A 16,427-nucleotide genomic window follows, 5' to 3' on the forward strand; every position below is an offset into this window, starting at 1 on the left:
CTTTAGTAGTCATTCTTTTTATCTGCAGCAGTGGTTGGTATCATTTATAGGTTGAACTAGTATTAAATGCTGAATTAATATTAAAACCAGGAAAATACAAGCTAGATTATTCCTGGTCCTTGGAAGGGTGTGCAGGGGAGGGGACTAGCAGGGAATTTAAACACACAAACCCCTTGCAGACTTATCTCAAAGGCTAGGAACAATTGCAGTTTATGTGCTTGGGGGGAAAATGCAGGAAATACTTTTTTTCTACCACTGGCGCAAAAACCATCCCCAAAAGAGGAGAGTCAGCCAGACAGGGAATGGGAATATATGGCTCACAATATTAAGAGTTTACACATTTACCTTTTGCCTAAAAGGCTAACAGTGTCTGTTTTCTACTATATTTCTTTTCATATTCTAAAATGCAAAAATCTCATAACCTTGCAGCTAAATAAAGTTCCATGAGCTACCTTCGTGACAGAGAAAAAACCCAGAGCAAAGTAAACCCCAGCACGCTATTGAAATTTACATCAAGAACATAAATAAGTTAGCTCTCTCAGACATCCTGGCTTTAATTTAAAGTGACATTTTAAGAGCTCTCTGTTTTCAAGTTCTGCAGGGAATAACTGTCACGCAACTGTCATAAATGCAAAGTCAAAAAACTAAATGGATGTCACAAAAACCTTTCCCTTCCCTTCACGTTTTGCTGATTGCACGTATGTATGTATCCATGCTACCTTTGTGCATTCTGCCATATGTAAATTGCTGACACAAATTTACTATAAATTGCAGCCTGCACATTCCCAAGCCACACTAACAACTCTCAGGTAAACCTCAGGGAAAACATCTCATTCAATTTCCATTTAGCTGACATCCTTTTTCTGTATTTTCCCCACACAATTTCTTTTACTACAAGATGCCTCTCTGTTTTGTAGTCTCCTTTTTTCCCTCTTCCTAACCAACCTATTGCTTTAGGCCTACACAGTGGCATTCAGCCACAGGCCTGAGTTGAGTATGATGCAGAGCTGCACCACCCAGGAGGAGCATAGGGAGGGATTCTATCTCAGAGTTGCACTGGAGGGTAGGGAGGGAAAGAGTCATCTGTGGAAACCTTTTAAAGGGTGTAGCCTACTATTCTTTCCCCAACAGGATCAACCATCTCCGAGGACCAGTGTACGGTAGTGGCAAGACATAGTTCTGCCTATTCCCTGCTCTTTTTCATCCCTATGTAACTGGGGAGAAACTCCGTAATAACCCCCATGTTTTCCTGGGCAAAGGGTGGACAACTCTCACTAGCTCTTGCAGAGATCATCCGAGAGCAGGGAGGCTCCTTAATCTCTCTCTCTTTTAGCTATGTAAATGGGACGTCCAGGATATCTGTTCAGTGATCAGATTTATGGCATCACAGTTTGCTAGCAATGACTCTGATATAATTAACAATCAGATTTATGAGAATGTATTCTCAAATGATTTTCCAGGTATTTTCAGGAGTACTCTTGTCCATAACCAACAATTAATGAGACAGATTTTACCATCCACATTAAGGTGGAGTATTTTTTACTCCACAAGTAGTCCAATTGAAATCAGTTGGCTACTCACTAGATAAGGTATTGCTCAACATGAGCAAGGGTGGCAGAATATAACCCTAAGCAAACATGTAGTCTCTTTCTTTCATTACCGTGCACAATTGTTTGTTTTAAAAGCTTCATCTCTACGTTTAGTTCCCTCTCTACGATGGCACAATAGAGAATTTGAATGAAGGTAAAATGAACTATCCTATAATTTCATGGATTCACATATAAAGGATATTACTTCTTTTTTTAAACCAACAGCTTGCTGCGTTTTCTGAAAAAAATTCTTTTGAATATTTTAGAAAATTTTGGTCTTGCTTTTAGATTATTTTCTGTGTGAGAATAACTAAAGATGCACTACTGTGATGTGCACAGGATTTGTCTACTTCGTGTCACTGGGGCCCAACTGTATTTGAAAACAAAACGTGTGGAAAAATGGAACTACAGTATACAGACTCCCCCCCCCACCACATACACACGCGCGCACACACACACACACACACACACACACACACACACTTACTTATGTAGTCTGACTCCGAAGCTTTTCCAAAAGTTTAAGTTTGATGATCCCTGAAAATACAGTGTGGATGCAAACACACATGCATACCCTAAACCGTGAGGCTTCTAAGTACTATGACGTTGTTTCAAACTATTAGTCCTTCTTCAACCTGACTACCCTAATCTGTTGAACACAAGTTCTTATCTGAGAGTTGGACAAGTGAATATGCGTCTATAGAAAGTCATTCCCTTTAAAGAAATCATACAGGCAAACAACTTTTTTGTCCTTAAAATGCGTTCTCTATCGCTCTACATTCCCAGGGACTACAATGTTATATGACTTTCTCTGTCCATTCAAGACAAAATTGTGATAAAATAAAAATCCAGTTTAAACAAAATAATCATACATTGGGTTTTATTTATATTGGTAGAAATACTTAAACAGGCAAAACTCCCATTTATTTCAACAATAGTTTTGCCTGTGTAAAGACTGCAGAATTTGGCCCATAAACAGGAATCCTGTATTTTGTAAGATAAACTATACTAGAAAACCTGCTTACAAAAAAAGAGATATATCCAGATTTAAAATAACTATTAAAGCAAAAATCAACACACCCAAAAAGAAAACAAGTTTGCTATTTTTAGATACTAAAAGATATGAATATTGGTAAGATTTGAGGTTCCAGAACCGGAGCATGCTGTATAGACTATAGTATAGACTATTGATGTACTGCTTACTACCAGGTGTACTGGTTACTTCTATGGGGAGGGTCATTGACATCAAAAAGATTCCTCATAGTAGTAAACACTACTCTTAGTAGAAAGTGTTTGCAGGATTAGGCCCTAATAACTATCCTAGTCCAAATGTGACCCTCTCTTTCATACAGTACAGGATGAAGGATATATATTAAAGAGTTCTTAGTGACTCCCTACATGCTCCTTCTGCTTGTTAAATCAATTTACTGCTGGCTACTTTTCTATGTATCTAGGCATTTATAGAGCACTCATCACCACCACTGTCATCATAGTTCTTATCAAGAACTAAATCTTGTGAAGTATTGAGCACCCTTAACTCCTTTTGGTTTCATCACGAGCTGAGGGTACTCAGCACCTCAGAAGAGGCTCGCAATACCTTCTAAGATCAGGCATGAAACAGCTTTATTTTTATACTCTCAATTCTTCTTTCTCCCAATAATGGTGATACTCATACACCGCAATTTCAGCCATTTAGCGTTTTATGAATATACTGAAAGGTTATTTTTTTACCTCCAGGATAATCAAAAAGCCTTAAGGCTGAGCTTGTATAATGGTCTCTGACTGAGGAAAAAGTAAAGCAACCTAATGGAAGAAAACTAACACCGCCTTCGCAATGAATTCAGAATCAACAACTGATATCCTTATTTGTCATATCAGTAAGTAGCCTTCATTGACTTTACAGAGCAGAGTTATGACATTCAAAATTTATTTTATCTGGAAGGTGATTTAAGAATAGAAAAATTGAGTACCTCAAAGGTGGACTCTACCATCTTAGACAGCATCATGATAAATATTCCATAATAACATTACTTAAAATTGGAATATTTGGTCATATTTTCCTAATATGTCTAAAGTCTGTAGAGCATTTGCTTGACTTGGACTAATTATTCATGACTGCTTTTGATAGTATTTTGTGTGTTGGCTCCCTTGCCTCCCCAACCCCATCGACATATTTTTCATTCTCACGGTTGCATGTAATGAGTGAGGGTGGAAGAGAAGGAAGCTAACACTTCAAGCATGAGCCCTTTCCCTTCATGTTTGCCATAAAAATATTAAAAGATATTTGCATGGTGCTATGAAAATGTAAGAACTAGTTAGGTGTTCAGGCCAGTGACTTAGGAAAATTTATGCATGCTTACCGGAAAATTTCCTTTGATCAATTAGTAAAGCCCACTGAACTGGCCCACCTTGAGCAAATTATACGAGAAGAATAAGTATGTACAAAAAGAATATAATTGTTTCTTGATACCTTAGATCTAGAGCAGGCATATGTTCAACTTACTATAGAATTATTTCAAGTTTCTGCAGTTAAACTGGCTGAAAATCCAGATCTGTGGATGTAACCTAAAATGGTTGCCTCTTCAGTGGCAGAAGCCTAGGCTGCTGACAGGGGCTGATAAGTCTGCATCTGCCTCCAATGCCTCAAACAGGCTGAAGATTAAGTGCTAGAATCTATGGACACTGCTTCACTGAAGAAAGGACCAGGGACATAGCCATGGGTGGGCCATGGCCAACCCACTTAGCATTCAGGCCCACCCATGGCTATGTCCCTGGTCCAAATCTGAGCAGAGGTATAGTGCTGCCACAGTGGCCCAGAGCGTTACTTGGACACCTGAAATCCAGGATGGAGCTATGCACCCACCCTTCAGAAACCTACATTCTGGCAGCTCTGCCTTGCCATTTTCTGAGCTGCCCCATGCACGTGCCCAGCTCGGCAGGTGAAGCCCTTTGTCTGGGGGCACCAGGACTAGGAAGAGGGCATAGCGTTGGGGGAGAAACTGAGCTAGCACAGTCGGTCATTGTCTGTCCACCCGAAAGTCGGGGCCCACCCAAAATTTCCACTTCTAGCTCTGCCACTGGGAAGGACCCTGCACTATGAATCAGCAGATGACTCCAATTCACTGTGTGACTTTAGATAAGTCACTTTGCTTCTGTGAGCCCCAACTTCTTCATCTGTAAAACAGGGATAATAATATTTACCCCGTTTTGTGAGGTCCTTTAAGAGCTATGGAAGAAAAACACTACATATACCAAGTACTGTTATTAAAGATGGAAGAATGAAATGATTATGAGAAAGTTAGAGTAGGACTAATAAGGAAGAAAACAAAAACTATGAATGGAAAATTCAGTGCTTACACAGTCATGTAACAAAATGTAACAAAATTTACTTTGCTTGTTTTTTATCCACTGGTTTTTTCTTACACTTCTGTATGAAGATTATTACAAACAGGAGAAACAATAGAAAATTAAGGCCTTGTCTTCACTACAACAAAAAAGGTGTATTCTTAACTCAAGTTAGCTAACTTCAAGTAAAATCCTAGTGAAGACAAGGCAGGCTGCAGGATTCATAAGAGTTAGCAGGTCTAGTTTATGCCTTCAGGTAGGCCTAAGCTTGAACTTGACCTGCTAACTAATGTGAAAACTGCAGTCTGCCTCATCTTCACTAGGATTTTACCTCAAGTTAGTTAACTTGAGATAAGAATGCCCCGTTCCCCTTTTTTTAAAGTAAAGACAATGCCTAAGAGTAGACCAGATTTTATTGTGCTTAGACTCAGTTACAAACCCAGGCATAGGCAATATGAAATTCAGCTAGAGTATAGTCTCAGTCTTGAACAGATTTTGTTGGTTTTTGGCTACAATGGTGGAAGAAGTTTAATAAAAGACAGCATGTTGTGGAAAAATAATTATATTTTAAAGTTTGTTATGGAATGCATACTTAACACCCAGTAAAATAAAATGAACATCCATTTTCAGTGAAATATCTTTTCATGCATTACAGTTTATGTATTAACAGAAAGAAAAGCTCTTGAAATGGCTCCTGTATTACCTCTTGCTCCGCTTACATTTCAAAAATGAATGTCAGGCAACAGATCAATATTTTATGTAGCTCTATTCTTTTAATAATTAATGCAGGAGGAAAGTGCTGCAAGAAAATTCAGTCAGTGAGCAGAATAAGGATCTAGAGAACAGGGTCATGAAATGAAGAAAGAAAATTTAATTACACATATTGTCACAGCTATTTAACTTTAATTACCTGTAAATATGAGAAGCCTGGAAAACACCAGAAGGAAAATTAAATAGCTCAATGTCAAAAAGTAGTATCTGTGCATAGAGATTGTTCTTTGGAACACACTAATTACTTTTGCTTTCACTAGTTTTCATTATTTGTTATTGCTAGTGAGTACTTCCTTTTAAAATGGAAAAAGAAATGGAAGGAGCTCTGGAGGGGAACATTCAGAAAAAATATGTATAATGTGATTTTAAAAAATACCTTCATTTAACTAGACAGTTTAAAATTCGAAGTATTTGCTTATTATGGACACAAACTCAAGTAGACATTCAGAAATCCAAGAGCAGCATGGACATACTACTATTAACCTTGTTATTGTCAACAAAACATTCCAGCAACAGGACAGGCACATTCAAAAATATGAAATTCAACTGAAGAGTTAAAAAATAATTATGAAAAGAATGGCAAAGCAGTAAAGGTAAGTTAATAAAAATTTTGCCATGCACCCAAGGCATAAGATGACATATGTTTCTGACATCTGGCAAATTACCCGAGACCTTTCAGTCAAAGCAAAAGTCACTAAGTAGAAGCAATAAACACTGCTGACCAGAAATGAGATGAATCAAACAAAACAAACCAATGTTATTCAAATTATCCTAACTTGCTGAAGGACGGTTTCTCCTGCTGACCATCAAGTTTCACAATTTACTGAAAATAAAGAAAGACTCGCCTAAAGAGCACCCCCAAATACAGAGTAACTCCCAGTTACTTTAATTTGAGTTCTTTACATAGAGCACTTACTGGATCAATTTGTTCTGTCCGGACCAAAAGGTTTTGCTTAATGCTTCAGTTGTAATAATACACAAGCTACAGGCTGAACACAAGCACAAACACTTTAGAAAATGAGGAATATATGTCTCTAATTTTCTGTAATCAAAACTGCACATTTGCTGATATTTGAATGAATAGCATGAGGAAATTATAAGCTACTTATTCAATTAATGAACATGTACTTATGGTTTGCAAAAACACCTCATAGTTTTTAATACACCAATATAAACAAAGTCACAAGTTTAGACACTTATTCAAAGTTCTCAAAGACTTCTCTAGTCTAAATAATTTGTTGGGCTCTTTCTGGAGATTTCCCATAGATCTTAGAATTGGGAAAGATCTTCATATAGGTCCAAATCCTCAGCCCCTTCCAGGCAAGCAGTGTGTGAAAACCAGAGAAAGTGAGGTGTTTTTCTGCTGAATGTGTTTGTGCGCACGGAATGGTGATGCAGAGAGCACATTCAGGGGATCTTCACACTCTGTGTTGCCCTGTGCTGTTGGGCGAATTTAAGAGTGCACAATTAGCGGTGCCATGACTACAAAAATTTCCAGTTAAATGTCCATGCACATGACAGAGAGAGAAAAAACACAGTGGCTCTGAAGAACTGCTGCAGACCATGGTGTTCAACAGGTGGATCTGTATAGACATGGATCCACGGTCCACAATAAGCTCTGGACCCTCCCCTCAAACTCCTCCCTTTCCATCTCACCTCTGACCCCAGAAGCATTCCTTTGGGCATAGCCTAGTTACTCAGGCAGTACAGAGAATTTGGTCCACTGTATTTTGATACTTCTAGCAGAAACCAGAAATTTCACAGGTATATGAAAATGGAAAAAATAAAAAATAAAACCTGTACTATTTTGAACCTCAGGAAAAATTTGTATCAGGTAGGATTTAAGTTTTGGTTGAACTTTGGGTCAGATCTTATTTAATCCTCACTGATCTTCATAGAGTCTACCTGCCTGTTTAGCTCTCGTCACCATGAATGCTCACCTCCAGTTGTGCAGGAGGAAGGGAAGCCCAAACCAGCAGAACTAGGTATGGAGATGGAGGAGGAGACGGCATGCAGTAGTGCCACTGCTTCCCACACAGTCTTAGATCATTGATCTACATATGAACAGAGAAAGGCATAAACCATATATTCTAGTTATGCGTGTGTAACCCAGACACCTTCTGGGTATGGTGTTCTGTCCCATCTAGTGGCAACAAGACCACTTATAGAGCAATGAATGAGTCTGCTCTACAGCCTTAGATAACAAGCAAGTAGCTTTTAGCTCATGCGGTAGATGTTCCTGCACTAAGCTCCAGAGGTCCCAGACTGGTGTCTGTCAGTGTTAGACATGCTGATGTGCTGCTCCTTTGCAAAGAATCAACATAAGAAAGGAGACTATGCTACTACATACTAATGAGGGTTCTGGATCTCACTATCTTGCTCACTATATAGTTTTTTTGTTTTTGGGGGGGAGGGGGTTGTACCAACTACCATGACTTTCTGGAGTGTCCTTCCATGTGTGTCCAACTAGCACTTTGCAACATGCTCATCATTATGCCATCTCTGTCTGTTAAAATAGAGGGGGGTATCGAGGGGTCTTGAGCAGTTATCAGAAAAATGGAGATAATGTAGTTGGCGCAACTGCTGTGCCAGAAAAGACATTCTTGTAATCTTTAGACAATTCTTCCAGAAACTTCTTGTTACAGTTTCTCTTAGTACTATAAGCCTGAAAATGACAATTGTCCAAATATAGCTTTGTTATAGTAAGGCTCTTGAAGAAATAATAATCTTATAATACCCAGCGCTTTTACTTATGGGGACCAGTCCTGTACTTTAAGGCAAAATGAAACTGGACTCCAATGTAGGTTTTGTCTGTGTATGCATGGCAGTACTGGATCTGTAGTATTTGTGTTTTACCAACTTTACTGTATATGCCATTATGGTCACTTCATCAATATATAAAGAAGAGATAACGAAAACGTACACCTTGGATACTAAACCATTACTGCACTCCCCACAGTGATATTTCAGTCACCCATTTACAACAAAATTTGCTCCCCTGAGCGAAACCAGAGTAAAAAGCCTTTTGTGCAAGGTGGTTCATGGGGAGAAGAAAGAGGGAATAAAACACTATCCTTCCTGCTAACTTCTCTTCAGCTGTAGACCAGCAGTCAATTTTGACTGATGGATTCGAGCTCAAGGCTCTACTGAACATACCTTCATACTTCCAGTGGTAAATCCCCTCAACCTTCCTTTGTGCTGGGGTAGATGGATACACATCTATGCAATTTCACAGTACATTTCTACAGCATGACAGGACTGCACACCACCCAGGAGCGCTCTTCAAAATCTATGCCCTTTCTCTGCAATGAAGCCACACTGATTCTACTGGGTTCAGGGTCTTTTATGAACTTCATTTAGTCAATAACAGGTACTTGTGTCATGTTGCTCTGGGCCTGGAGACAAGGTCCCTGTGCTTACATGTAGCTGTTGAAAAGAAGAAACAGAGGCAGCTGGAGCAGACTAATCCCTTTATAACCTTGTCTCCAAATGTTCAGTGCTGAAGGAAGGCATTTGCATAGTACCAATTGGAACAGCTGTCCAGAAGGTTGCTGAAACTCAGTGGCACTGAGGAACACAATATGAAGAAACTTAAGAAGAAACTTGCCACAATATGGCAATATGAAGAAACTAACTTAAAGGTTTCTCTCTTTGTCATTGATATCAAAGATTTCTGAGAGCATTATGCTTACAAGACAAACATGCAAGCCATACTTTTCTGCATTAGACAAGATCAGATCACCAGATTATCTGCAAGTGTTTTGGTAGCACAGGAGGTAGGTAGTTAGGGATTTTATATATTTGCCAATTTCTTGTTTTAATAACAATCAATGAACCTTACATTTATAAAGGACCTTTCATCTAGAAGTACCTTAAAATATCTATGAAGTGTAGGTTTCAGAGTAGTAGCCGTGTTAGTCTGTATCCGCAAAAAGAAGAACAGGAGTACTTGTGGCACCTTAGAGACTAACAAATTTATTAGAGCATAAGCTTTCGTGGACTACATCCGAAGAAGTGGGCTGTAGTCCACGAAAGCTTATGCTCTAATAAATTTGTTAGTCTCTAAGGTGCCACAAGTACTCCTGTTCTTCTTTTTATGAAGTGTAGTAAGTGACTGTACTAAAAACCTGGTTATACAAATATTGTATATGGTACAGGATTGGATTCAACTTCATCCATTAGTAAAGTACATCCACATCTGGAGAATGCACTATTAAACAGCTGCTATGTGGCCCTACAGAACCATATAAATGAAGAATACCATATACAACTGCAACTAAAGGAGAAATTTAGTTTAGCAAAACATAATCACCCAAGATGGAATTTGGCCAGGACCTTGGAGTAAACACTCCATTTCTTATGGAAAAGGATCATGCAAGTTTTTAAAATGACAAGTGGTGAGCAGTTCAGTGTAACACTATACCTCCAGTAGTAGAGAGTAGAAATTGATTTTGTTGCAACTCAGAGAGAAGAGTGTGACTCACTGAAATACCAGATCAGTTCTTGAAGAAGCTTGGGATGTGTGAAACACAAAGAGAACCAAGTACTGAACCAGAGCAAACCTGCTTGGCTTGTGATACCTGCTAATATTACAACTTGAGGGTATATGGCAGTGAAGTGGAGTACAATGTAAATGTTCTAACAACCTAAGCCTCCATGACAAAAAAACTACAAAAACATTAAAAACCAAGAACATTTGATATTATTAATTAAATTTGTTACCATATTTCTATTAACTATAGCTAAAAATTTTATGATGGTATGATGTTTTAAATTATCAAAATATAGAACACACATATTCTGGATATACATTTAAATATGTAATTATATATTGTGCACTTAGCTTAATATTAACTGCCTATAATGCAACAGATCAGCTCCAAGTTATAAATTTCAATATCTTTCATAACCGTAATCTACTTCAGTTCCCAACACTGAAAGTGTCATTTATAATTGATGAGATACTGTAATCACATGGAGTGAAGTTCAGCCTCTCAGTTAAACCAGAGCAGGAATTCGCAATGGATTGTACCTTTCCCACGAAAGCTTATGCTGAAATAAATTTGTTAGTCTCTAAGGTGCCACAAGTACTCCTGTTCTTTTTTCTGGTGCATTGTGACACTATCTGGCGTCATTAAGTTTACATTAAAGAGATTCAAAATAAAAGACAAAGAAAACGTTAAAAAGAGGAGCTATTTCAAAAACCAGGAATTATAATATGTAAACTTCCTGGATTTGAAGGTGGAAATGAGACAAAAGGCTTGCTCTGTTGGGGCTCTAATTTTGGTGCTATTTTTGGTAAATTTGCTATTCATTATTTTTTGTTACCCGCTTAAAATACTGGAGGAATATGTGCACGAGGACAGGCAAATTGGAACTAACCAATCACAGACAAAGAAAACCTCAGAGTGTAACCTGCTGATATACCTACTGTCCATGAGTTCTGAAACTGCCTTACCCCCAGGTTTACTGCTGCTTAGTGGAGAACAAAGATCTTCTTTAAGTAAAAAACTGATGAAAGGAGACCTGCTGTAAATAAACCCTCAAACTGGCTTCAGCTTCCTGCAACTCTGACCCTCATCTTGTAACATGACTTCAGCAGACAATACAGCTCACTTTACTATTTCCAGCCCAAGTTTTGCCCTTCCTTCCTTAGTCACAAAAATCCCACAGCCAGGAGAACAACTGTAGGGTTCTGCTGGGGTAATAGGGCAGGATTTGGATCAGCACAATGACAATCAGCATGCCCCTGTTAATGACAGAACTCTGCATTTGATTTCAATATGCTTGCAAGAGGGGCTGGTGAATCCATGTGGTCATTGGCCATTTTCCCCCATACAGGAGTCCACGGGGTGAGAGCAGTTCCTGTAGACTCACAGGAAATGCTCAAGTGTGGCTCCAGTGTCCCATAGTCTGTGAAGGAAGGATTTATTTCTTCTTGATCTTCCTAGAAATTTTAGTTGCACAGCCCAGCCAGGCAGGCTGCATCCTTGGTTCTAGGATTCAGCTCTTCATATTTAATATTTTATATAGATATAAGGACCCTTAGAATTGCAATGAGGAAACCTTTAGCTGAGGAGAAATCTAAAAACACAAGAGAGATTGAGAGGAGAATTTCCCCAGAAAATAACTTTTGAAGGGAATAACCATTATTCTTGTGTAATCTAAGCCAGACATTCAACATATGCCAAAAAAATGCCAACATGTAAAAAATCATTCTGGATTTAGTGATCGAGGTGTCTCTATTATACTTGGGGGGAGAGTTAAAGTATGACTTTGGGGATATTTTGACTGTAAATTGATTTTTTGTAAAAAAAAACAAAAACAACCCTCACCCCCCCCAAATCAAGGCTTTCACAGAAGACAATATTGAGGACAAAGAGGAAGTGAACGTGTAACAGGCTACATACAACAGTCCTACTATTAACAGTAATTTGTCTCTGTACCTCAAGAACAAAAGATGTTTATACAAAATGGGTATCACAGAACTTACGTTTTCTCTGGTAGCACTACCACAGCTGAATACCACTGTACGTTAACATTTCCACAGCACAGCCTTTCCATTAGCTCCACTATAGATAATTCTGTATATTTTAATTAAATTCCTAGATTCTACAGTTTCTAGTAACATACCGGTAGTGCATAATAGTGATCTGATCAGCTGTGCAATCTCTGCACAGATGATGGTATATACAATAAATCTGTATCCGTTTTTTTCTGAGTCAGAGTATTTTGAATATTAATGTGCTCCGAATGTATTGTACTACCTAACGAGTGTTATACAAATCTATTAAAAAAAATAGATTTAAAATACAAATATTGGGCTTTTTCAAAGTGTCTAGTATTCACTAAACTTATGAGGACAATTATAAAATGAGAAAATAATTCATGGTTCCTTCCAACCAAAAACTAAATGGTCATTGTCATAACTATAAAGGGAAGGGTAACAGCTGTCCTGTGTACAGTACTATAAAATCCCTCCTGGCCAGAGACTCCAAAATCCTTTTCCCTGTAAAGGGTTAAGAAGCTCAGGTAACCTGGCTGGCATCTGACCCAAAGGACCAATAAGGGGACAAGATACTTTCAAATCTTGAGGGGAAGGCTTTTGTTTGTGTTCTTTGTTTGGGAGTGCGTTCGCTCTCGGGACTGAGAGGGACCAGACATCAATCCAGGTTCTCCACATCTTTCTAAACAAGTCTCTCCTATTTCAAACTTGTAAGTAAATAGCCAGGCAAGGCGTGTTAGTTTTCCTTTGTTTTCTCAACTTGTAAATGTACCTTTTACTAGAGTGTTTATCTTTGTTTGCTGTACTTTGAACCTAAGACTAGAGGGGAGTCCTCTGAGCTCTTTAAGTTTGATTACCCTGTAAGGTTAATGTCCATACTGATTTTACAGAGATGATTTTTACCTTTTTCTTTAATTAAAAGCCTTCTTTTTAAGAACCTGATTGATTTTTCCTTGTTTTAAGATCCAAGGGATTTGGATCTGTATTCACCAGGTGAAAGGTTTCTCAAGGCTTCCCAGGGAGGGAATCCATTGGGAATGGTGGCAGCGGGACCAGAGCTAAGCTGGTAGTTAAGCTTAGAAGTTTTCATGCAGGCCCCTACATTTGTACCCTAAAGTTCAAAGGGGGGATACAGCCTTGACAGTCATTTTCAAAAACTAAATATACATGAATATGACTAAAGCTTGATCCTGAAAACACAAGAGTAACTTTACCCACGTGACTAGTCCCATTGAACTCAATTGTACTGCTCATGCTTGTAAAATTAATTTCACTCAAACATTTATGGAATTGGAACCTAAAACTCCAATCCTGCAATCTACTTTCATCCCAAACTCTCACAACAGATGAGAGTTTGGACATTTTAAAAACTAAAAGACCAGGCCCTATGTATCATTTTTGAAGGCTTTCTTATATTAATAAAAGCCACAATGCATCAGCAAAATATGCAATTATTTTTCAGGTGCAACAAGGTCTGTGCACACGGAACATGTACTCCGCATGTTTTGATTTTTGTTCCCTGTGCATCAGTAATTAGGGCACATGAAAATCTGATGCAATAAAAAATAAAACACATTTCAGGTGTCATATGAAAGTTGAGTTTATAAGGAGTAAGGTTCAGACTTACAACTGTTAGTAATCTCTGGAAATGAACATGATTTATCAAACATCAGTAACCACAAATAGAAAATAATCTTTCCATCTAGTGACCACCAGGATGATGACAAACTTTTATTTCCTCTTAGAAGCCCATAGCCAGGTTTTGTATAGAAAAATCTATCAGTGCCAGTCTGAGGAGATAAAATCCCTTCCAATGGTAAAAAAAAAAAAAAGAGGCAAAAAATAAATAAAACTGAGAAATGATGACACCTGCAAGTGATGATACTGTGAATTTTACAAATATTTATGGTTTTGTTAGTAATGAGTAAGAAAGATTGAGAATAGTGGAGGTAAGGGTTACAAATCTGTAGTTTGCAAATTTATACAAGCATATTCTCCATATATATGATTTTGCAGTAACTACGAGAATATGAACTACAGGAAGGAAAGCAGAGAGACAAGCAATAAACATTCCCCACCCCTCCTTATGCAAAGCTACAAGAACATTAATGATTTTTGTTTCCTGTAGAAGCTCTAGGATTTTAAACCAAAGTACATTTCCTGCTTCCTTGATGGACTTATTTTTGTCTGTTTATTTGGTATCAGTGCAATCCAAAACTAGTTTTTGTTTTTTTCCCCCCTTAACACATTCCAATTGTTAGCAATCCACAGAATGATTGAAATTAAAACAGGACCAACACAATTTTTATTTCATTCAGAAGCAATTGGTAAAATTCCTAACTATGAGGGATATTATATTTGTTAAGCCTCTATCTCCTCCCCCCAGCTTTTTTTTTTTAATTGCAAATACTACATCAGTAACTTCCAATAGATACACCTTTTGACTACAGACAAGTAAACTGAACCTAAGAACTAGTTCAGTGCAGTCATCCACTGTTGCATAAAGAAGGCAGGCCATGAAGGACCCAGGGTGTTTGCGTAGCCAATGTTACTAAGCCCGGGACTTGGCCCACTAGCTATAGTTATACATACATAACCAATCTTGTGCTTCAGGGCATAAGCTGTTTGCCACAGGGCTCAAAAGGAAAACTTACCCTCACCCATGTACAGCACTGCAGAACTGGCCATTGATTTACAGTCTCTCTTCCCCTCCCCTCCTGCCCTCCCCATCTTCCTTTAGTTCATTAGTTCCAACAGATTCAGAATTAAGTGAAAACACTTGTCAGATGGGAAAATCCAGGCTTCAGGTGTTAGAAAGTATTTTACATAGATAAAATTTTAGAACAATTTTATTTTTTTCTTCCTTCAAATCATAGCAGGCAACTGCTCCAGATTTTGAGCCGTATTCCTAATTAATGCATGACGGTCTCTATAGCCTACATAGTCTGGCATTCTTGCTCATTAATTGAAGGGATTTACAGAGTAGAAAATAAATCTCTTATTTACTATGAATGAAAATTCTTGTTTACACATTGATTTCAGTGAGTTTTCCCTAAGAACAATATGGAATTCAGGATTTGGACCTGGATTTTACTTTTTAAACTATTTGTGTAAAACGAGAAACATTTATTTTCCTGAAATGTGATTAACCATTCCCTATACTGTAGCTCTGTTTGACTGATTGCTCCAAAAGCTGTCCATATATTTATTTATTTATTTCTATATTTTGTGAATTTAATTTACAAAGTAGGGAAGAGGCAGTCAGTACTGTTCAGGAAAGTACTATTTCAACAGTAGACTAACTCTGAATTGTGGCAGAGAAATAGCAAATATAGGGTCAAATTAAGGCTCCTACAAGGCAAGATGTACTAGGATGGCAGGAAGAAGTATAGCACCTGAGTGCTGTTGAAGTGTTACATCTGTTGTAGCTAGGAGCATATATAATATTTCAAGGGACACTGGGGGAAAAGTGTGCTCACTTGCCTGACAGACAGTTTGCACTTCCCCCAGTAAAGCCTTTTAGCTAATGACTGACACAGAGCTGGGGAATTCCCAAACCCTCCCAGCCATTATTTGTATTACTATAGTACTTAGAAGCCCTAGTCATGGACCAGGATGCCATTGTTCTAGGTGCTGTACAAAATGTGCTGGTCTCTTGGTCAGTATGTACTGCTGAGGTAGTGCTGACTCCCCCTTTTGCTCCTGAAACACAAGTAGCCAAATTATAGCTGCCTCCTGTTCAAGAGGGCAATAGATGTAAAAAGAGTCTGCCTGCATCCCTTGTGCACCAATGATGGAGTGGCCATAATTTGTCCCATAATTACTACAGAAATGTCACAGACCAGGAATTGTTTATGCCGATGAAGCACTTGTAAAACAGCAATGACAGCTAGATCACAGAAGAATTATATACCCATAATACAGTGAAAGGAAGATCTGTGGAACAACCAGGGAACAGTGGATATTTTTTCCAAACGTAATATGGGACTATTACCTTACATAGGCTGTTGATCAGCAGATGGTATATGATGTATAGCAAATACCTAGCAATAAGTTTGAATTGCTGAACATTAAAAGGTAAATAATCTTACAATCACATTTCCAATGTTTGTGAAGGCAATTAATGGACTAGTGAACAATTAAACTTATAAAACGAAAAGGTTGGATTTGAAAAGGTTGAGTTCAAACGCATGGAAAATGAGAGAAAGAAAAATGAA

At 38.1% G+C, this 16,427-nt stretch overlaps 1 protein-coding gene across 3 annotated transcripts in view; it reads right to left on the bottom strand.

Moving 5' to 3' along the window:
* Positions 1 to 16,427, bottom strand: part of DTWD2 (DTW domain containing 2) — a 199,219-nt gene that overhangs the window by 17,744 nt on the left and 165,048 nt on the right. For 2 of the 3 annotated variants that reach the window (XM_065550365.1, XM_065550363.1), the window contains one exon: positions 7,646 to 7,759. The exons of the other annotated variant lie outside the window; for it this stretch is intronic. In XM_065550365.1, the coding sequence (XP_065406437.1) occupies positions 7,646 to 7,759 (114 nt within the window). The remainder of the gene's footprint in view (positions 1 to 7,645; positions 7,760 to 16,427) is intronic. 3 annotated transcript variants of the gene reach the window in all.

Source organism: Chrysemys picta, chromosome 6 (genome assembly GCF_011386835.1).
Source record: "Chrysemys picta bellii isolate R12L10 chromosome 6, ASM1138683v2, whole genome shotgun sequence".
NCBI lineage: Eukaryota > Metazoa > Chordata > Testudines > Emydidae > Chrysemys > Chrysemys picta.